This window comes from Piliocolobus tephrosceles, chromosome 8 (assembly GCF_002776525.5).
Source record: "Piliocolobus tephrosceles isolate RC106 chromosome 8, ASM277652v3, whole genome shotgun sequence".
In the NCBI taxonomy this organism is placed as follows: Eukaryota; Metazoa; Chordata; class Mammalia; order Primates; family Cercopithecidae; genus Piliocolobus; species Piliocolobus tephrosceles.
Window position 1 is genome coordinate 123,791,299 of NC_045441.1, and position 23,149 is coordinate 123,814,447.

General features: G+C 40.5%; 1 protein-coding gene across 2 annotated transcripts in view; it reads left to right on the forward strand.

Moving 5' to 3' along the window:
- Positions 1-23,149, forward strand: part of BPGM (bisphosphoglycerate mutase) — a 29,326-nt gene that overhangs the window by 1,064 nt on the left and 5,113 nt on the right. For both annotated transcript variants that reach the window (XM_023190089.2, XM_023190090.2), the window contains one exon: positions 10,495-11,156. In XM_023190089.2, coding sequence (XP_023045857.1) covers positions 10,556-11,156 — 601 coding nt within the window. In that variant the 5' untranslated portion in view covers positions 10,495-10,555. The remainder of the gene's footprint in view (positions 1-10,494; positions 11,157-23,149) is intronic.

Genomic DNA, 23,149 nt, shown 5'->3' on the forward strand with positions numbered 1-23,149 from the left:
ACTGCAGTGGCTCGATCTCGGCTCACTGCAACCTCCGCCTCTCGGGTTCAAGCGATTCTCCTGCCTCAGCCTCCCAGGTAGCTGGGATTAACAAGCATAGGCCACCACGCCCGGCTAATTTTTGTATTTTTAGTAGAGACTGGGTTTCACCATGTTGGCCAGGCTGGTCTCGAACTCCTGACCTCAGGTAATCTGCCCGCCTTGGCCTCCCAAAGTGCTGGGATTACAGGCATGAGCCACTGCGCCTGGCTTTGCCTGCCTGCCTGCCTTCCCTCCCTCCCTCCCTCCCTCTTTTCTTTCTTTTCTTGCTTTCTTGCTCTCTTGCTTTCTTTCGTTTTGAGACGGAGTTTCGCTCCTGTTGCCCATGCTGGAGTGCAATGGCGCGATCTCGGCTCACCGCAACCTCCGCCTCCCCCATTCAATCCATTCTCCTGCCTCAGCCTCCGGAGTAGCAGGGATTACAGGCATGCGCCAACACGCCGGGCTAATTTTATATTTTTAGTAGAGACAGGGTTTCACCATGTTGGCCAGCCTGGTCTCAAACTCCTGACCTCAGGTGATCTGCCCGCCTCGGCTTCCCAAAGTGCTAGGATTACAGGCGTGAGCCACCACGCCCGGCCTTCTTTTTTTTTAAACTGCCTCCCATAAGTCCAGGGAATAGCACTTTCTTAGCCATCTTTGTATTCCGGTAGCACCTCATATACCGCAGATGCTCCGCAGTTGGTGGTGAACTTTAGAGAAGCATGATTCAAACAGTGTCATAGTGGAAGGAGCTCTGAGTTAGAAATCAAGAACATTGGCTTTAGTCCTGAAGCTGTTACTATTTGTGTGATCTTAAACAAATCATTTCAACTGTGACTCTTAATTTTTGCATTTTTTTTTTTTTTTGAGACAGGGTCTTGCTCTGTTGCCCAGGCTGGAGTGCAGTGGCACGATCTCTGCTCCCTGCAACCTCCACCTCTGCCTCCTGGGCTCAAGCGATCCTACCACCTCGAATTTTGTATCTTTAGAAAGCAGATGTTGCATTAAATTATATCTGAAGTATAAACTCTGTATTGAAAGTCGTTTTAAAGTAAAAATGATTAGTACACAAGCAGAGTCTCATTGCAGTAAATTCTGTGCCATCTAGTAGCAAGTAAAAGTTCCCAACTTCAAGGATATATTCTTGTTTTTTAATTTTTAATTTGTGTGGGTACCTAGTAGGTGTATATATTTATGGGTTACATGAGATATTTTGGCATAGGCATACAGTGCTATTACATCAGGGTAAATAGGGTAGCTGTCACCAAAAGCATTTATCCTTTGTGTTTCTAACAGTACAATTATACTCTTAGTTATTTGAAAATTTATAATTAAATTATGTTGTACTATAGTCACCCTGTTGTGCTAGCAAATACTAGGTCTTATTTATCTTCCTATTTTTGTCCCCATTACAAGGATATACTCTTTTGTGTTCATATTTAAACCAAACCAGATTATTGTAGAAAATTTGGAGCATACAGAAGTATAATGTGGCAGAAAAATGTCACTTAGAAGCAACCACTGTTAGTGTTTGGGTAGAGCTTTTAATCTTTCTTCCTCTTTTGCCTTCTATGGTTGGTTGAGATTAAGAGGCACATTTAAAGTAATGATTGGTGCACCTAAATTCACCGGGCCTTCATCTTTGTGTGTCTAGTGCCTGAAGAACAGAGGTCACAAAAATGTTTGAACTGAATGGTTTCTTGAAACATCCTTGGAATAAAATCTGATATGAAAGATGTTTATATGGGTGGCAGAACAAAAGAGGACAAAAAGTATTACTTAATAACAAAACCCTTCTGCTGAAATTTGGCCACAAATATGAGGAAAACATACTGTGTAAAATATAAATTAAATGTTAACCACTTCATTAAAGCATTTGGATGGCAGAATATTAGTACTTGGTAAGCTTCTGAGACTGTATCTTACCATCACCTTCCATCCTACAATATTTGATTGCATTCCTCCTTCCACCACCTAATTTAAGCATTTCCCCTCTAATTCCTCCCTTCATTTTACTTTATTCCCAGTTTTTGCTTCTGCTCGTATCATCGGCAAGGTAGGATTGCTTTGACAGGCCTGAGATCTGTGCCATTATTTGTGAGTTAGTCAAAGTCTGCTCCATTCTACCTCTCACTTTTTGGTAGAGTGCTTTACCATAATCTCATTTAATCTTCCTAATAGCCCCCTGAGAGCTGTCGTTTCATGATCCTCATCTTTACAGATATGGAACCTGAGGTTCAAAGAATTTAAATAACTTGCTTAAGATCACATTGTCAGTAAGTAGCAGAGCTGGGCTCATATCTAGGTTGTTTTTACTTTAGACTTTTAGGATTTGGTGGAAACAATTTGTGTTGATAAAAGCTACTACCCTGGGGAAGACAAAGACCAGAGATAGGAAGGAGGGGTCTGTCATGAGTGGGTGTTGTCCACAATGATGATGCCATGAAGGCTGGAACATGCAACGTGCCCTGAGCAAATTCACTTCTCCTTACACATGTATCTCTTTTTCCTGCGAGTAGGGATCTGCCTGGTATGGCTGGTTATTCTTGTAACAAGCAATCAGTAGGAAATATTAGTAGATGTAAGATTGGTGAATGAGAGGGTTTTAGTGTCTGGAAAACGTGGGTTTGGTGTCTGGAAAAAGTGAGTGGTAACGTTCGCTCCTGGTAAAAAGGTATTCTTATAACTGCAAGTACAGATGAAAAAGTTTCTACAAAGCCTTAGGAAAAGTAATAGACCATGGAACACTTTTAGGTACAGTTGTGTTTGAACATCTAATAGTGAACTTGATATGGGGGAAGGCATAGTTTGTTACGACAGTAAAAGCCTTAAGGAACTGAGCCCCAGATTTCATTTCCCTTGAGAACTGTTCCTTTTTAATTTGTTAGAGACATGGTTCTTTTTCTCTGTCCTCAAATAATAGCCCATCTTACTATAAAGTTAGATTCCTATTGCAGTGGGGATTAAAAGTTGCTCAAAGCCACACAGTAAGGGTTTGGACCAACAAAAACATCATCTGAGTGTCTAGGATAGCACTTGACTATTTAATATTTAAATGTGAGCTTTGAATCTAAGTGACTCTGGTTCTATTTGTCTTATTTTATATAACTTCAACATTACATTGCTGATCAAATTTCTTGCTCAAAAATTGGAAATACAAGAAAAACTAGGTTTTTAAGTTGGACTTTACCCTGTAGTTTGTCCTACTTGTCGGTGAGTTGTACCACTAGGGTCTTAGGCATTATTAATTTTCAAACACGTGAGGAAGGGAGGAAGCAAAGTCCCAGGAGTGTCAGTTTGGAAGACAGGATGAGCCTCAGTTATGGGGAGTACTTATAACAGAGGAGCCTCAGTTATGGGAGAAATATAATGTGAAATTATATTTCACATAATTTCATATGTGGAATTATATAGTTTAATGAAGGAGTAGGAAGCAGCAGCAGATGATCATGCTACATTTGTTGAAAGTACTTAGGGATCTCGAAAATATTAGAGGGGTAACCTTAGTAAATGCAGTGCCTTGCAAGTACATCATTCCCCTATCTACAGTCCCTGTCTTGCCAAAAAGAATGCTAATCTTGAGTCATAATTTTATGTTTCAATTTTATGGTGGCATTTATGGAAAGAATATTCTTTGCTTTATAGCTAACTTAGATGGAATTCCTATACATTTATAGTGAAAGGCCTTTGAAAGTTATAAGTCACCTGCAAAGTGTGAACTTTGCATCACCGATTTGTTTATTGTCAAAGCAATTACGTAGCACCTACTCCTGAGCAAGTATACATTCACCTAAAGTGTGAGGCACTATGGGGCAATTTATGAAGATGTCTAATGGACAAGAGGAAGGGGAGGGAGGATAAGATACAGAGTTGTGTAAAAGATGTTTGCTTAGTAAACTTTTTCTTCAAGCCAGATCACACTTTAAAAAAGAAGACACCCTGGGGGATACTTCAATAACCTATGTGGTTTTTTTTTTTTTAACCTGATGTAAATTATTGATTAAAATCGGTACTTAATGTAAGTGCCAGTAACTTTTGCTATGGGATAAATGAGAAACCAGGTGCATGTTGGTGAGCTTTTATGAAAAACAAAACAAAACAAAAAAATAAAGCTTGAGGTTGAAAAGGAATTGTTTTTAATTTGGGGTGGGGAGTATATATTCTTAGTAAGGTTCCTCTTTATAAGTTGGGGTGACTATTGCCTGGCTTACTTTGCGCCTTGAGGTTCTTCTCAAGAATACTAATAAGCCGAGCCCCCTTTCATGCTCACCTTGTTCGTTTGCATTTTATGAAATGGCTGCCTGGGTTTGGAAGGACAAGTTGGGACTGGAGATGCCCCTGTGAAGTGAAGCCAAGTAAGCCAAGATCCTCAAACCACGACTCTAATATCTCCAGTGCTGGGTTGAAGGCAGAAAACCAGGGTTGCAGTTCCAGTTTGCCATTTACTGGCCATATGTTTTTGGACAAGTCAATCAGACTCTCCATTTTTTTTTTCTGTGGAGATTATGGCCATCCATGAGTATACTAAACTTATAGTACAAAAGTACAAGGTACAAAACTATAATGGATAATTATTCTTGGCTCTTGTTCTGACATAGATAACACTGGGATTCTTAAGCTAAAGCTTCCTAATATCTTGGCCCTGCCAACTGTTTTTACTGTGGCAGTTACTAAAACTCTCAAGCCTTACTCTCATGAGTACAATCCAGTCATTTCTGTCTGACTTAGATTCAGTCAGCACACCTACCGAGTGCCTCATATGTACCAAGCGATGTGCTAGGTTCTAGAGATACAGCAGTAAGACCTGCCTTGATGCCACTTACAGTCTTACAGGGTACATAGCCATTGAACAGGTAATATAGCTCAAGGGATCCATCGCAGGTACACCAAATGTGGTTAAGCGGGATGCTCTAGGAGTAGATCAGCAGGCCTGACCTACTTCCCAATGAGTGAAGAGCAAGGGAGAGAAGTCTGTCTAAAGCAGGGGTTCTCAAAACATGGTCCTTGGACCAGCCACGTCACCATCACCTGAGGACTTGCTAGAAATGCATATTCACAGTCCCACCCCTGACCTACTAAATCAGGCTCTGAAAGTGGGCTCAAGCAATCTGTTTAATGTGATTTTGATGCACATTAAAGTTTGAGAACCACTGACCTGGAGGAACTAACATTTAAGCTGAGCTCTAAAGCTGCATGATCTAGTGTGGTAGCCACTGGTCACATGTGGCTATGGAGCACTTGAAATGTGGCTGGCTCACACTGAGATGTGTTTTCATTATAACACCAGATTCCAAAGACATACTATGAAAAAAAGAATGTAAACTGCCTTATTAATAATTTTTGTGTGGATCATGTGCTAGAATTGTATTAGTTCTCATGCTGCTAATAAAGACATATCAGAGACTGGGTAATTTATAAAGGAAAGAGGTTTAATTGATTCACAGTTCAGCATGGCTGGAGAGGCCTCAGGAAGCTTACAATCATGGTGGAATGGGAAGCAAACATGTTCTTCTTCACATGGTGGCAGCAAGGAGAAATATAAGTGAAGTGGGGGCAAAGCTTATAAAACCATCAGATCTCGTGAGAACTCACTTTCTATCATGAGAACAGCGTGAAGGTAACTGTCCCCATAAGTCAATTACCTCCCACTGGGTCCCTCTCATGACACATGGGGATTATGGGAACTACAATTCAAGACGAAATTTGGTTGAGGACACAAAGCCAAACCATATCATTCCACCCTGGCCCCTCCCAAATCTCATGTCCTCACATTTCAAAACATAATCATGCCCTTTCCAACAGTCCCCCACAGTCTTAGCTCATTCCAGCATTAACCCCAAAGTCCAAATCCAAAGTCTCATCTGAGACAAGGCAAGCCCTCTCTGCCTATGAGCCGAGAAAATTGAAAGCAAGTTAGTTACTTCCTAGATACAATGGGGGTACAGGCATTGGGTAAATACACCTGTTCCAAATGGGAGAAATTGGCCAAAACAAAGGGGGTACAGCAGGCCCCATACAAGTCTGAAATCCAATAGAGCAGTCATTACACCTTTAAAGTTCCAAAATGATCTCCTTTGACTCCATGTCTGAATGATAACTTTTGGACCTATAGGATTAAATACAAGATTACAATTTATTCCACCTATTTCTTTTTACTGTTTCATGTGGCCTGTAGAAAATTTAAAACATCATTGTGCCTCGCATTATATCTTGATTGGACACAACTGATCTAAAGGATGACTAGAGCTTAACCTAAAGCAGGGTGGGACTGAAGTGGCAATGGAGAGAAGAGATGAAGGGTGAGTGTTCTGCATGGGTAGAGTGTGTCCAAAACTACTGAGGCAAGAAAGAACCTGACATGCTCAAGGAAATAAAACCAAAGCCTTGCAGGTCTACATGAAGGATTCTGAACATTTTCCTAAGACCAATAGGAAGAAGTGAAGGTTTAAAATAAGATCAATTTTCAAGGAGTTTAATTGTTAGTTTGCAGTTAATAAGTGAGGGCAAGAGAACTTCAACTGAATATAGCAAGACTTTCAACATTGAAGCTCCCCAACTCCCCAGGATGGTGGGGGAGGGGCACTTTGGTCAGCAGAGGAAGCAGGACGCTGCCCATCACCTGACCCTAACCCTAGGGTATGAGGCATGAGCACCCCCTACTAGAGAGAGAAGCAGTGTCACCTGGGAAGAGGTAGTTTTCAGTTCAGTTCTTTTTCAGCACAATTGATGCTCAAAGCTGAGTGGGAGTTTGAAGACAGAGCTAGGAATTCTGAAGGGCACCAGCAAATGGTTTGGGGAGGGAGGGCTCTAAAGGTGGGTCAGGGAGAAGGAAGCCCAGAGCATTATGGGGATTAGAGGGTCTGTCCTTTGAAAGGCTGTGTTGGACAATAACAGGAAAGCTGGTTAAGTGGTCCAGATGCTTGGGTTCTGTCTGCTGGGGTATGGTGGCTGCATCATTTATCTGTGCCCCGGGGGAGGTTTCCCTTTAAGTCAGAGGTCAAAAGCTAGCAGCTGTGATCTAGCCTGCAGAAGAAATGTTTTGTTTCACTCACATTTTACAAATGTACATTAGTTGCTAATATTTAAATCAGATATCAGATAAAAATATGTTTTTCTTTTTTTTTTTTTTTTAATTGGAAGATCTAGAAACCTCAATTGCTCAGTATCACAGGGCAGTGGGCGGGAGCTAAGTAATAAGTTCTCCTTTTATTTTTTACATAAATTTTTAGGAGGTTTTGAAAGGATTGTTTTAACTTTTTAAAAAAAGACATTTATTTACTTAAAGGTTCTCTGTGGTCTGACTCTGGGTCTTGCATTCACCCTAGTCTTTGGTGTCAGCAATCCCATCTTCTTTTTGTTTTCCAGAAAAGTTCTAAGAACAGTGCTGTTGGCTCAATGAGATGAGGTTATAGGAAAGCTTTTACTGTTTACACAAGAGTTGCCTCCTTCAGAGAAGCATACATATTCCTTGCAGTTCACGGTGCCCATCACTCCCCGTAGTCCAGCTGCACTCTGCTTCACACAGCTGCCTGGCCATTGTAGGAATTTGAGTTTGCAATCCATGCCTTAAACTTTAAATCACACTGGCTACAGCGTTGTGTATTTCTTGGTAAACACTGGGTAAATCAGCTCCAGTGGATGTTGATAGAAGTTTTTATGTTTGCAAGCTAATCCTCAGCAGTTTCTTTGTAAATATGCAGCAGTTAGTTAAGTGGGAAAAGTCTGTTGGTAGTACTAGGGAGGAGAGAGGAAAGTGACCTTTTGTTTTCCTGAGATATACTAATTTAGTACTTTATCATATATTCACCTGTGTAAATGTATTCCTGTGCTTCAGAGTGAGGGAAGGATGTGTATTTGCATAGTTTCTGTGTCTGCAGTACTGTTCCTCTGTTTTGGGGTGTGTGTGTGTGTGTGTGTGTGTGTGTGTGTGTGTGTGTATTTTTTCAGTAAAAAGAAAACAGAACTTTTTTTTAATGCAGTAAGCAAATACAGGAGAATAAGAGCACAAAGCTTGGTGGTGGGTGCCTGAGTATCCATGTTGCTATTGCTACATTGTTTTGTCCCCTTGGTGTAGTTTATAATCAAAAGATGGTGGAAAGGTGCTTCTGTCTACAAAACTTGTCTAACCATGCCCTTCTTTAACTGAAGAGAGAATGGCTTCATTAGCTTATAAAGGCTTCTCACTTGACAAGATAAACTGAGAGTGAAGGTAGAACAACAGTTGATACCTTCTTTTTTCTCCATCCCCCTCCTCTGCTACCACTAACAAAACAAAATGATAGATGGTTACAAAGGGTAGATACAGTTTTTGATAGAGCTCAGGCTTCTACTACTTGGTGGATTGGGGCTTTGTAAAGAAACAATGCAAAAATATCTTCCATTTGCAAATGAACATATACACACCCCTGTGTGTGTGTGTGTGTGTGTGTGTGTGTGTATTTATCACTTGGTTTCTTGCAGGTGAGGGGCTCTGAAGATTGAACTTTGTTAGACTCATGACTATTCTGCCCCTGGGCACAGGCAGTCATCTGGCAAAACACTCCCTAGATACCTTTTGTTCCCTTCTCTGTTCTGCAGCCCCGATGCCCCTTCTGTGCTAAGGACAGAGACATTGGGCTCCCTCCCGGGGAATTCTCGGCTCTGTGGGATGCTCTCACCTGGGTCCTGAGCCTAGGCTCTTCTGGTTCCCTGGCACTTCCCTGCTCCACATGCACAGCAACCTGGTACTTAGCAAGGAAGGAGAATCATCATCCTAACTGCTGTAGCCTTTCAACTTCAGCCATGCACCACTTTCAGTCAAGCATGGATCGCGTGTATGATGGTGACCCTGTAAGATGGCAATGGAGCATATATAGACATCCGATATGTGGCACTTGACATTGGCATTGCAGATCGAGTAGGGGAAATGATTGATATTCATTAATTGTACTGGGATACTTATGTATGAAAAAACATACATAAGTAAAATTATGTATACCATCTAGGTTTGTGTAAGTACATTCTATGTTGTTTGCCGGACGAAATCACCTAATGATGCATTTGCCAGAGCATATTGCCTTCATTAAGCAATACATGACGGTACTTGCATATCACCTCAATTTGATTTCTTCCCTTAAGTCCTCTGTTTGCCTTCCATTGAAATATAAAGACTTATTTTAAAGACTGTTTTCCCTTCAGAATCTCTAGGAATTACTAAAGAAAGGTAGAAACTAGATCTAGATTCCAATCAATTTTGCCATTGATTGTTATTTTACTGTGGGTGACTCACAGTTTAAGTGGGACAGAAAATCTCCAGTTAATGGAAGTTGCCAAGAGTGGCAGAAGACCAGACCCTAGTTCTCGTATAATCTTTACAACCCAGTGTGCAAAAACACTGGAGCGGAGATGGAGACGCCGGGCATGTAAACCAAGCATGTGTCAGTGCAGATGTGTCCACCACAAGGAGAGAGAGGCAGACCGAGCAGCCATGTCAGCAGATTCTCCGAGGACAGAGTGGGCCCAGCAGATCTTCAGGCCAACAGCTTAAATGTAAGGAGTTCAGCATAGCTTGAGAGTTGCTGGTCTCCCTTTACTAGATTCTCCGCCTGCTAAGATGTAGCTGGTGTGTGTAGGATATCTGGAGGGCTGGGGAGGAGGAGGCGTGGCCTGTTTATCAGTGTGGTTCCTCTCACTCCTACAGACCAGATCTGTTTGTACAGGCAGCATCCCTCAGCTGCTTGCATTTGATAGCTTATTTTGCATCTAGATTTATTCCTGCTGAAAACTGTCTTCAGGCAGGTGCAAGATTATTTAGGTGCATACCATATTTGGTGTTAGTGTCTCTTTAAATCATTTTTAATTTGTCTGAATGTTGAACTGATGTGTTTTGCATACCTTAGATTTTCTAGTGTGTGATGTAGCCTGTGGCATTGAAGAGCTAGTTGCCACCAGCCAGTGATACATGCCAGATATATGCAGTGGTGCATTGAAATAACATGTTTAATAACTTCTATATTATTCTAATAATATAAGAATGTGAGACTGGTAAATACTTCTTTTTCCACCACAGGAAAACAAAGTGAAAAGGACGCCTTCAGTGTAGAGTCAGCTGCTGGGAGCTGGGAGTTCCCAGCTACTAGTCATTCTTTCAGACGTCTGTAACTCATTATATTAAGTCCTTTCTACTGTAAGCACAAATTGCCTTTGTATCTGGCAGAAACACAGCATGCCATTAGAATGAAGTGTTTTGTTATTTTATGTCATACAGTTAACATGCTATCCAAACATCAGAAAAAAGTCAACTAGATTCCCTGTAATGAATTATTAATATCTATAGAATATGCCTGTATATGTCCCAGTGTATGAGTTATCACATTTCTGACTGTTCAAAGGGATTTCAGTTTCTTTTAGAAATTGGGTGTTGTAAAACTGTTTCTATCCCTAGGTGGTCAGTTGAATGAAGAATATAACTTAGCCTTGTTCTTGTCTTTCTAGATGTATTGCTGTCCTTGAATATTAGCCCATTTGAAAACGCCTGGGAAGTTCAGCCATCAGTATGTCCAAGTACAAACTTATTATGTTAAGACATGGAGAGGGTGCTTGGAATAAGGAGAACCGTTTTTGTAGCTGGGTGGATCAGAAACTCAACAGTGAAGGCATGGAGGAAGCTCGGAACTGTGGGAAGCAACTCAAAGCGTTAAACTTTGAGTTTGATCTTGTATTCACATCTGTCCTTAATCGGTCCATTCACACAGCCTGGCTGATCCTGGAAGAGCTAGGGCAGGAATGGGTGCCCGTGGAAAGCTCCTGGCGTCTAAATGAGCGTCACTATGGGGCCTTGATCGGTCTCAACAGGGAGCAAATGGCTTTGAATCATGGTGAAGAACAAGTGAGGCTCTGGAGAAGAAGCTACAATGTAACCCCACCTCCCATTGAGGAGTCTCATCCTTACTACCACGAAATCTACAACGACCGGAGGTATAAAGTATGTGATGTGCCCTTGGATCAACTGCCACGGTCTGAAAGCTTAAAGGATGTTCTGGAAAGACTCCTTCCCTATTGGAATGAAAGGATTGCTCCTGAAGTCTTACGTGGCAAAACCATTCTGATATCTGCTCATGGAAATAGCAGTAGGGCACTCCTAAAACACCTGGAAGGTACCAGCTTTATATACCACTTATTAGAGGTTGCCAAGTGTGATATCTGGGCCTTAATCTAGAAATTAAGCTACTGATGCCCTAGTTACACAATAGACTCTCCTTCTCTATCCCCCTTTGTCACTTCAGATTTAAGAATCATCTTGTTCTAGAAATCAGATCTCTTGTGCGTTTTCCGTTCCTGTTACCCGAAGCAGCAGTTTTCAGACTTTAGCAAGCATCAGAGTCACCTGGAGAGGTTGGTGTATCACAGACTCTGGGTCCCACCCTCCGAGTTTCGGAAGCAGTAGGTCTGGGGTGCACCCTGAGAATCTGCATTTCTTAGAAGCGTTAGGTGATGCTGATACTGCTGATTGGGGTTCCACACTTTGAGAAGCACTGGTCTAAAGGACTGTATGGCTTGTTGTAGTGAAATGAAAGGAAGCTAGGAAAGGAAGGAATCGTTGAAACGGCCTTGAAAGTAAATTTGAGTTTTTCAAGTTGAGTAAATTATCGAGACTTCAGTTTTGCTCACGTTCTTCCAACTTTAAACAATGATTGCTGTGTTTCCAGACGTAGGTTTCCTGAGCAGTTCTTTTGTTTCACTCCTCTTTTCAGAGCAGGTTTAGTCATTGACCGGAAGAAAGTTAGGGGGAAGGAAACTAAAAGCATAGTTGGTTTATTTATTTATCTTGACTCTCAATTTTTGGAAATCAGCAGCACCATAATTTTAACTACTTTATGTCGTGTTCTACATGTATACTAAAACATATTGTATTGTTACCTTCTTTTTAAGTAACATGAACCAAATGACCTCTTTTGAGAATTCAGGTTCACCGGTTTTGAGCATCAGTGATTGCACTGTGACCCCTTCTGGATTTCTGACTGTTCTGCGGATTTCTCGTTTCCCTCTCTGTCTCCACTCATCCCAAATGATTGTGGTTTTTGCATGATATGCCCTATCTGGTGTTTTCCTGCCTTTCATCACTGTCAGCAGTTAGCTTACTGGTAATAAATAGAAGACATTTCTCCACCATTCCTTTTCATTCCGCTTGAATTTTCTATAAGAGGCTGTGACAAATAAAAAGGCTGACCTTGTATGTGAAATAAGTAGAAATAGATTATTAGTTAAAAATGAAGTAATCTTTAGCATGTGATTATTTTCCCCTGATTTTTATAATATGACCAAGAACTAAATCATTACTTGTATAGCTGACATCCATTAGTCATGCAGAGACCTAAAATCTACAGACTATTAGATACTAAAATTTTATTGGCTAGACGTGGCACTTGATATGTGTGTGTGTGTACGCGCGTGTGTGTTTATGTGCGTGCGCACACGCACTTGCGTATCTTATTTACTCAAGTATATAAAAGTTTCTGTTCTTGTTCAGGATAATTAGATCTTTAACTTCATCATTAGTGATATATAACTTCATCATTAATGGACCATAGTATTTTATTGTTTGAAGAAGAGTTGAGGCTCCTACTAGACAACAAACTGAAATTCAGAATTTCAGAATTTCTGCCAGAGGTGTATTCTATTCAACTGTGCCAACTCCTTTTTTAGACCTGGGACTCAGATTTATTGTGGCCAGGCTCCCTTCCCTCAAGAAAATGCCACTATCTCCTTTAGGGTCCTCTTTCTCCACCTTCTTAGCTTGGAAGTCCCCCTTTTAAAAAGTTTCCTACTGTTTAATACCACTGACTCTTCACCTATCTTCAAATTTGTTATAGATCTCTTTAAACTCATTCTACAGCCCACCCACAGCTGATTGTACACATTCCCTCCTGCTAGTGCATTGATGATTTAACTGTTTGTTACTGTTCTTTTTGAGGGAAATAGGAACGTTTAGAAATGGTGGTAAAGAAGACTATAACCATGCTGGGGCAAAGAGAAAATTACATGTAGAGGTTGTGTTTAGACATAGCAAAACTTACGTTTCCACATTTGAGGGAGGTTTTGAAACTATTAGCCATTTATGAAATTAATTTAATCAAATGGTGTGCCTGCTTTGGAAAACAATCTGGCAGATCCTCAGAAGGGCTAAACACAGAGTTACCATAGGATCCAGCAATCCCACACCTATGCATATAGCTGTAGTAGCTTCCCAGTGCTGCCGTAAGAAAGCACCTAAACTGGGTGGGTTAAAACAATAGAAATGTGTTTTCTGGGGGCTGGAAGTCCCAAATCAAGGTGTGAGCAGGGCTGTGATCTCTCCGATGAATCTAGGAGACAATTCTTCCTTGCCTTGGCTAGCTTCGGTGTTTGTTGGCAATCTTTGATGTTCTGTGGCTTGCAGTAGCATCGCTCCTTGGCATTCTCCTTGGGTGTGTGTTTCTTATCCACATTTCCCCTTTTATAAGGCCCCCAATAATATTAGCCCACCCCCTCCCACCAGTGGCCTCCATTTTAATGGGATTATTCTCTGTTAAACACTGTATTTCCAAATAGGGTCACATTCTAAGGTACTGGAGGTTGGGGCTTCAGCATATCTTTTTGAGGGGATCACAGTTCAAACCATCACAATGCCCAAGAGGAACGAAAGCACATGTCCACACAACAGCTTGTACCTAAACCTGCAGAGCAGCATTATTCATAGTAGACAAAAAATGGAACAACCCAAGTGTTCATCAACTTATAAATGGGGTCTGTCTATACAATGGAATATTACTTGGCAATAAAAGGGGAGGTGATGCTGATACATGCTACCATATGGATGAACATTGAAATAACTCTGTTATGTGAAAGAAGCCAGCCACAAGGGATCACATATTATAGGGTTTCATTTATATGAAATACCCAGAATAGGCAAATCTTTAGAAACAGAAGGTAGAGTTGTTGTTGCTTAGAGGGTGGGGAGGATGGAAGATTTTGCAAGTGATTTGCTGATGCGTACAGAGTTTCTTGTTGGGGTGATACAAAATACTCTAAAATTGATTGTAGTAAGGGTTGCACAACTCTGAATATGCTAAGAGCCATTGAGTTGCACACTTTGTGTGGGTGAATTGTATGTGAATTATATCTCATTAAAGCTGGAAAAATAATCAATGGAATTGAAAGGTAGAAGGATTTGTCATTGGCCTAGAAAACCGTAGGGGAGGGCAAACATATAGAAGTGAGTACAAAGCTGAAATGCACGGCTGTGGAGTATAGAACACCGGGAAAAATGAAAGTGCAGCTTTGACCGCTGGGGCAGAAGTGGACTTATAGGGCTCGCTGGGAAATAAGCAGGCATTGGTCTTCAGGCAGCTTCCAGTCCTTCATCTAAAGGTCTTTTTAAATTTTTTTATTTTATTTTATTTTTTTAAGTTGGAAGTATGAAACTGAATGACCTTTAGAGATTAATGACATTTTCTTTTCTTTTCTTTTTTAGACAAAGTCTCACTGTGTTGCCCAGGCTGGAATGCAGTGGTTCGATCTTGGCTCACTGCAGCCTTCGCCTCCTGGGTTCAAGCGATTCTCATGCCTCAGCTTTCTGAGTAGCTAGGATTATAGGTGTGTACCACCACACCTGGCTAATTTTTGTAGCTTTTTAGTAGAGATGGGGTTTCGCCATGTTGGCCAGGCTGGTCTCGAACTCCTGGCCTCAAGCAATCTACCCACCTGAGCCTCCTAAAGTGCTGGGATTATGGTATGAGCCACCGTGCACCTGGCCATTAATGACATTTTAAAGTAGCCTTACATTATAACTCCTATCCCTATTACCATAAACAGGCTTTATAGAAAATGTTTTTATTTGGGGGATAATTGATGTAAAACAGTGGGGTTGGTGCAGAAAGAGGTAAATTGTAGGCAGTGACTTCAGTGGGAAGTATGTGAACACAGAAAAGGACATGGGCTGCCCGAGAGGGAGGTATCTATGAGAGAGGTAGAAAATAAAAGCGATGGGGTTGGTGACCAAGGAGGATGGCAGATAGTTAGAGGGAAAAAATGGCAGAAAAGCCAGAACATGCAGTTAGGATAAGACCATAGCCAAGAAAACTAATAGAGTGGATGTGAGGATCCAGATTGGTCCGCAGGAAAATAGAAGGATACTTTGTAAGCTTGACTCTCACCCATCCTGGATATGACGACTTTGTTCCTTTCTGGTCTATAGTACCCCCTGGTGGTACTCCAGTTAATACTAATGGAGTTCTTAGATGTTGCTGTAGTTCCCTACTGTGACTTAACTCCCACACCTAACATGGAAGAAACTATGTCATGTACATGAAATAGGCTGGATTGGATTTCAGGATCATTGCATAAGTTAGTTATTGTCTCTAAATGCCAGTCTGCATTAATAAAGTTTCTCTTACAATGTCTATTGAAAAATAAGGTCCCAAGTATTCTATTTCACAGCTGTAAGAATTAAGCATAAGTGACTTTCTCAGGATCAGAAGAAACAGTATGTCATCATATTTTTTTCACATCATTTCTGTTAATTTAGTGAATTTAGCCCTTTCAAAATTGATTATAGATGTATTAACTCGCCAGAATAGGCATGTTAGTCTCATGTTAGTCCTCTTGTATTGCATGTCTAACTTTCCAGAGCTCAAATTACAGAAGTTTGTGTGCTTCTTGGTAATTTACCAATCTAAAACAAAACATTTCATTCATTGGATTTAGATACTAACTTTTCAAGACTCCAAAAATTAAGTGAATCTCCCCAGCTGTTTAGGGGGAAATAAATATTTTCTTTTATAGGAAGGACTACTTTGCCAGTTCATGTGTATGTGTTTATGGTGGTAAAAAACAAAAGTTACCATCTTAATTGCCAGTTTATGCTTACTATCAAGTTACATGATCATACATGCCCATTTTGTGATTAATACCTGTTGTCCGAATGTAATTATTAATAGCATCTCCTTTTACTTTCAGAAGTGCCCCAGCCTGGATGCTAAATTATGTGGTTACCTCACTATAAAGATGTTGAGCTGGGTGTGGTGTCACGCACCTGTAGTCTCAGCTACTAGGGAAGCGGAGGCAGGAGGATTGCTTGTACCTAGGTTTAAGATCAGCCTGGACAACATAGTGAGAACCACTTTTAGAAGATAAAAACATGAAAATGAAGATGTTAGCTTTCACTACTGTTAAGAATTGAATCTAGAAATGGGCATAACCAGGGTTTATATTTCCTGTAAGCACAAAAGTTGCAAAATTTCTTTTCATTTATTATGAAAGTAAAAACACTTGTGGCTGCAGATTCATGTGATTCCAAGCCATGCTTTCTAGAGATGTTTATGTAAACTTCACCCATACAATATGGGCTCTTGCAAGGGACTGGAGTAAATTTTCCTTATTTTGTCTTTAAATTGCTTGACAAGCTAAAAATGTTTTACCTACTGGGAAGGAGTGTGGTAACTGATAACATCAATGACAGCATACTGTCCTATCAGAAAAATACTTTCTTATTGTTTGAAAACTGTAACTATGGGGTGGGAAGAATTATGACCCCAGTTAAATAACTAATTAGAATATTGGTCTATGCTGAAATCTCAAATTGCTTTAACATCTTTCTACCAAGAGTATGCTAGTATTACTCATCTCCTCTTAGGTCTGCTCTTAGAGGTATCATCCATGTACGTCAACAGTAAAGAGTGTTGGTTCTGAAGATGTTAGCTGTTTCTCAAATATTTGATATTATGACACTATAGGCAGTCATATCCTGACTGATGCTTTCTCCATTTGTGGAAAAGAAGACAGGTGCTGTTGGAAGAAACTGAAGTCTAAAGAGACTCCAGATTCCTTGGCCACGATCATGGTAATTAGTTGGCGTCAAGAACTCTACTAAAAACTCAGTTCACTGAGGCTCCACACACAGTTATCACCTGGGCTTTAAAATTTTTTTCTAAAAGGTAGCCTTTCCCTTGACCTATTCTTTGGAATACTGTGTTTTAAGAAGCTGAGTCAAGAACATCCATGGCAGGTAAACTATAAAAAGGTAATTTAATGCAACTAATCGAGTCTTAAATTATTACTGCTGTTATAACATTGTGGTCTGAATGGCGCATTCCAGCATAGCTATACAAGATGACCTTTCTTGAGTGCGTACTGCGTGCCAAGCACAGTTTTAGACATTTTACATACACATGTTGTTTTATGTAGGAACTAGAACATGGCTCTGAACTCACTGGAAAGCTATGGTTCAATACTGCGTTTTACTTTGCCGTTTAGTATATCCAGGTCATATTTTTTATTTCGTTTGATCAGTCATTGATCAGTAAGCTGTTTTGCTTAAAGAAACTGCTTTAATAAAAAGAAGCAAACTATTGGTACACCCATTATCATGGATGAACCTCAGCTGCATTGTGCTAAGTGAAAGAAATTGGGCTAAAACAGCTGTGTATTGTATGATTCCATTTATGTGCTGTTTTGGAAAATGTTTTATCGGGAAATAAAACAGATTGGTGGGGAAAGGGTAGGCTGCCAAGGGGCACAAGGAAATTTTAAGGGTTTGATAGAGCTGTTTTAGATCCTGACTGGTTATTACACTATTGTATGCAGTTGTCAAAACTCATAGAACTTACATGCTAAAAAGGATGACTTTTGCTGTATGTAAATTATACCTCAAAAAGCCTTGCTTTGTCCAGTGAACTCACCATTGCCTTAATTGGGACCTTATCTTTTGTTCACAAAGTAATAGACTACATTAGTCAATTAGGAGAATTAAGTGAAGGTTGCTGTATGCACCTATCTTTGCCTTTGAAAACTAACCTGGAGGGCATTTGTTATGCTTTCTCAAGGCTTCAGGAGCCATCTGGTTCTGACTTTATTTAGCACCTAAATCATGGTCATTATAGGGAACTGCCTTTTAAAGTCCTTCTTCATGAGAAGTTATGTTTAAGTTGCTGGACCATGAAGTTTTGTTTGAGAATCTTGCTAATGTTACAGGTTGAAAACTCCTCTAATAAAGTTTTTTAATTTTTTTTTATCCCAGAGCTATCTCTGCCTATTATCATCAATTTCGTTAGCCTTAATTGGGCCTTCCATCCCCTCCTTTTTCTTCTTGTAACAACCTAGTCTAGGAGCGGGTCAACAAGGACCTCCTAGAGTCAACACAGATAAATGGTACACTGAGAGGCAAGTGATACTGATTCGGAACTAGATAACACTCTTGTATGAGAATTGCAAACGTGGAAACCACATGTCAGTACCTAAGACAGGCTTCTTGGCTAATGGGGATGACCCTTCCCCTGTCAAATGACTTATTTATATAATATCTCTGCTCATAAATCGTATATGCTTTTGAGATTGCTTTACTTTTAGTCTGATGGTAGTTAATGCTTTCAGAAGAAAGAAGTCAAAACAAGACATACAGGATATTATATAGTAAAAAAATGCCTACTTAAGGGACTGCTTTACTGGCTTTTAGAAATATAATTACCTATGATTGTACTAATAAGTCCAGGTTAAAAAGCAGGGCCCACCTCTGACTGGTTCAGACACACTTCTCACAAAGCGCCACCATGAAAACATCTAATGTCAACCTAAGTATCTGAAAGCATCCTGTACTGTCGCGTTCCAGACAGGCGTGTGTTTCATTCTCTGTGGTTGGCATAGTCACTTCCTGTTTGTTTCCTGCTGGCGAGCATCAAAGGAAAAGCCCGGTACCAAACTGAACCACTGGATGTAGTCTGCATCTTGCCAGAGGAAATGGATTGTTTAGTCTGGGTTCAAGCACAGGACGAGGCCGTTTCGAGTTTGGAGTAAGAGTGACACACAAGACACTCATGCAAGACAGACTTGATCCCTGAAGACCTGTGTGCAGCTGCATATATAGCAAGACACAGAAGTGGTGAGATAAAATTAGACACTCAGGGAGGAACGGTCAGCTGGGACTAGCTGTGGGGACAGGGACTGATGAGTTGGTCACCTTTGGCATTTTAGTGGGATATTTTCAGAAGCAGCCAATTCAGGCCTCTCTTCTGTGAGGCAAGTAGTTGCCTATTGGTGTGACTAAGCTTTCTTTTATAATAATTGATTATAGAACCCTTTGTTTTTTAAACATTATAGGCTATTTTAACTATAAAATTAAACGTAGAATGGATTCTTCTCTCTGCCTTATTCTAAATTAGTCTGTTATTTTATTGTGTTTTAATATTCAAATCACCCTAGCCCATCTTTACATATATAGTATGCAGATCTTAAATAATTAAAATTAAAAATAGGTAGATCATCTGTGAGATTCAGAATCTCTTGTTTCAGCTCGTATTGGCCATAAAGGAATACAGAACTCTTATCACAGATTGTTTGTCGGTAGGGTTTGAATTGTGACTTACCTGACCAGGAGAGGGAAGTGAGGAATGAGTGGGTCACACCTTATTTAATGAATGAGTTGACTGGAGTTGTTTCCTTTTTTTTTTCTAATTCCAAAGCGTATGCACTACAGAATTGGGGTTTCTTCTTTCCTTTTTGTCCTGTAGCAAATCTTTCTGTCTCTCTGACCATCTCTTCTGTTTTCTAAAATTCAAAGATTTTGAACACTTTGGAGAAAACCAAAGAACATATAAAGCCACTTAATTTGAATTGTTTATTTTATTGGCACTAGATTTCAACAGCTTTTTCTTCGAGGCTAAGATTCTTTTAATTCTCCTTTTTTTTCTTGGTAAGGTCATGGGGAGCACAATGTTTAATCAAGGCTTCAACAGCAAAAGACTAGATTTAATTTGAAAACCCAGAGAGTTAGAACTTATTCAATTCAGGTATGCACCTAGGGTTCACTAAATCAGGTCTTGTTCTTGGTACAAGGGATACTGCACCTATATGGAATGAGACACAGGGTCCTTTTGTGGAGCTTTTAACCTCTTTCTGAAATTTGTCTATACTGCACCTCTGACAAAGTCCTTGGGGTGTTTTCATATATAGGCTTTATGTTTTAGGATTTTTAATTAACATTTTGTTCTTTGTTGTTGTTGTTGTTTTTTGAGATGGAGTCTGTCTCTGTCACCCAGCCTGGAGTGCAGTGGCGCGATCTCGGCTCACTACAAGCTCCGCCTCCCAGGTTCACGCCATTTTCCCACCTCAGCCTCTCAAGTAGCTGGGACTACAGGCGCCTACCACCACGCCCAGCTAATTTTGTTTTTGTATTTTTAGTAGAGACGGAGTTTCACTGTGTTAGCCAGGATGGTCTCGATCTCATGACCTCGTGATCGCCTGCCTCTGCCTCCCAAAGTGCTGGGATTACAGACGTGAGCCACCACACCCAGCCTAACATTTTATTCCTTATAGCCTTTAGTTACATGTAAAAAGTAGATTCACAGAATAAATACAGTTGTAGTTACTTAGTGGATCATATTACTAAATAATTTCTGGACCCAAGCAGCCAAACCATAACAGTGTTACTTATAGTTGAACAAACATTTACTAAATCTTGCAGTGGGTAAGGCACTATGTTCTAACAACATGGGTGATACAGAAATGGATCAAACATTGTTCCTGTTCTCAAGGAATTTATAATCCTGGTGGGGAAAGTGAGCATTTGCACAAGCACCTCTACCAGGAGGTGCTTTGGTAGATGTACAGTGTACATAACAGTTTGTCTTTGGTTCCTGTTCCTGCTATGGTGACTTAGGGGAGAGGGTTGGTAGGTGCAAATTTGACTTCCTGAAGTTAGTCCTCTATGCAGAAAATAAAGTTGTTTGACTTTGTCCCCAGTTTTGACCTTGAGTTACTTCCTGGACTTATTACCCCAAACTTTCATTATTTCTTCCTTAAAATATCCCATTATTTAAATTGACTGCAGTAAGTTAGCTCCAAGGTGCTTCTACATGACGATTCAAGACTTAAAGGCAATGGCGGACCCTTAAAGACAGGGGTAGCTGTAAAGGGAAACACCACTGAGTTCTCGCCCTGCACCTGCTCCCCCATACATTACTGTAGAACACAGTGCCTTGCCCACTGCAAGAATTTAGTAAATGTTTGTTCAACTGTAAGTAACACTGTTATGATTTGGCTGCTAGGGTCCAGAAATTATTTAGTAATATGGTCCACTAAGTAATGACAACTGTATTTAACTCCACACCACTGCGGAGAGGGGTCGGTACAGGGTGCGAACTCAGTGGTGGTTCCCTTTACAGCCGACCCTGGAACAACACGGATTTGAACTGCATAGGTTCACTTATACATGGGTTTCCTTCCAACAAAACTTGGATCAAAAATACCACACTTGCTAGATGTGAAACCTGTGTAGACGTAGGGCTGACTTCCAGCCTTGAGTGTGAGTGGATTTTGGTACACGTGCAGTCCTGGAACAAATCCCCCGCTTGTAATGAGACAACCATAGAACTGTAGAAAAATCTGAGCCAGTTATCGAGGGATGTGATATCTAGCCACTCATTTTTAACTTTCCTATAATGTTCCAGTGAATGAGTTTATAATAGGATATTATATAATATAGTACTAATTCAGTTTGGTTTAATATAGTTCAGATGCATTATTCTGGCCTTAGGAGTTCTGCCTGCTTAACTTTCTTAGGATGTTGAATGTAACTTATGCCAAAATTGAGTAATGAGTAATGGCTTCACTGTGGTTTTACCTAATCTGCTGTTTTAAAATTTTAGTCACTTAAGTCTCATTGACTGATTATTAACCAGTCTGAGTGTTTTAAATATTTGTAAGTAATTAGTCTGCTGTGTGAATGGCTTGAGTAGTCATTAGAGTGGAATGTTTATTTATTTATTGGAAACATTACTATTTTTGTTGAACTCTCCTTCCTTTGTAGTTGAAATATTATAGTTTCGGTGGCCTTTGTTTATTTGGCTCTTTAATGTGGTCCCACATAAAAGGGACCAAACTTGAGAGTGCCGCTGTTAAAGAGGGGATCTGTTGGATCTGGTTAGAGCTGAGGCCATGGTCAAACAAGTGAATCCCATGTATGCCCCAGCCCCTTGCTGAAGACCCGGAGCTGGTTTCTAAAGTCACAGACAACAACTCCTAAACGTGGCCCATCATGATCACAGTGTGTTAGCTGGGGATCAGACAAACTTATTCATTCTCTCTACCAGTCGTGGGAACACGGGATGCATCAGCAGACGTCCAGTTAGGACCCAGCCTTTCACAAGGGCAGAGCATTCATAGAAGCATTCTTCGCTCTCCTCCTCGGTAGTCGTGGAAATAACCATGGACAAGTCACCTCACCAGGGTTTAAATCCTGGGGATTTGGTCGTTTAAAAAGGTCCATTTTTACTGCCTTAGTAGTCCTGTGACTGGAGCAGGTTTATTTAACCTCTCTGGATCTGTTTACTTTTTTTTTTTTTTTTTTAAGACAGAGTCTTGCTCTGTCACCCAGACTGGAGTGCAATCTCGGTTCACTGCAACCTCCTCCTCCCAGGATCAAGCAATTCTCCTGCCTCAGCCTCCCGAGTAGCTGGGATTACAGGCGTGCACCACTATGCCTGGCTAATTTTTGTATTTTTAGTAGAGACGGGGTTTCGCCATGTTGGCCAGGCTGGTCTTGAACCCCTGACCTCAGGTGATCCACCCACCTTGGCCTCCCAAAGTGCTGGAATTAGAGGCGTGAGCCATCGCACTGGGCCCTGTTGACTATTTTTTAACATCTTTATTGCATTATAATTCACATACCGTGCAATTTGCCATTTAAAGTATGCAGTTAAATGACTTTTAGTGTATTCACAAAATTGTAACTCCATTACCACAATCAAGATTGGAACATTTTCACTACCCTAAAAAGAAACCCAGCACTCCTTAGCTGTTACCGTCCCCTCAGTCCCTCCCCTATTCCAGCCCTGGGCAACCACTGATCTACTTTCTGTCACTATAGATTCGCCTGTTGTGGACATTTCATATGAATGAACTCATGCAATAAGTGCTCCTTTGTGACTGACTTCTTTTATTTAGTAGCATCATGCTTTCAAGGTTCTTCCAAGAACCTCATTGTGGTTTGCATCAGTACTTCATTCCTTTTCATTGCCAAATAATATTCAATTGTATGGATATACCACATTTAATTTATCTGTTCATTAGTTAATGGACATTTGTGTTGTGTTCACTTTTTGGCTATTGTGAATAATGC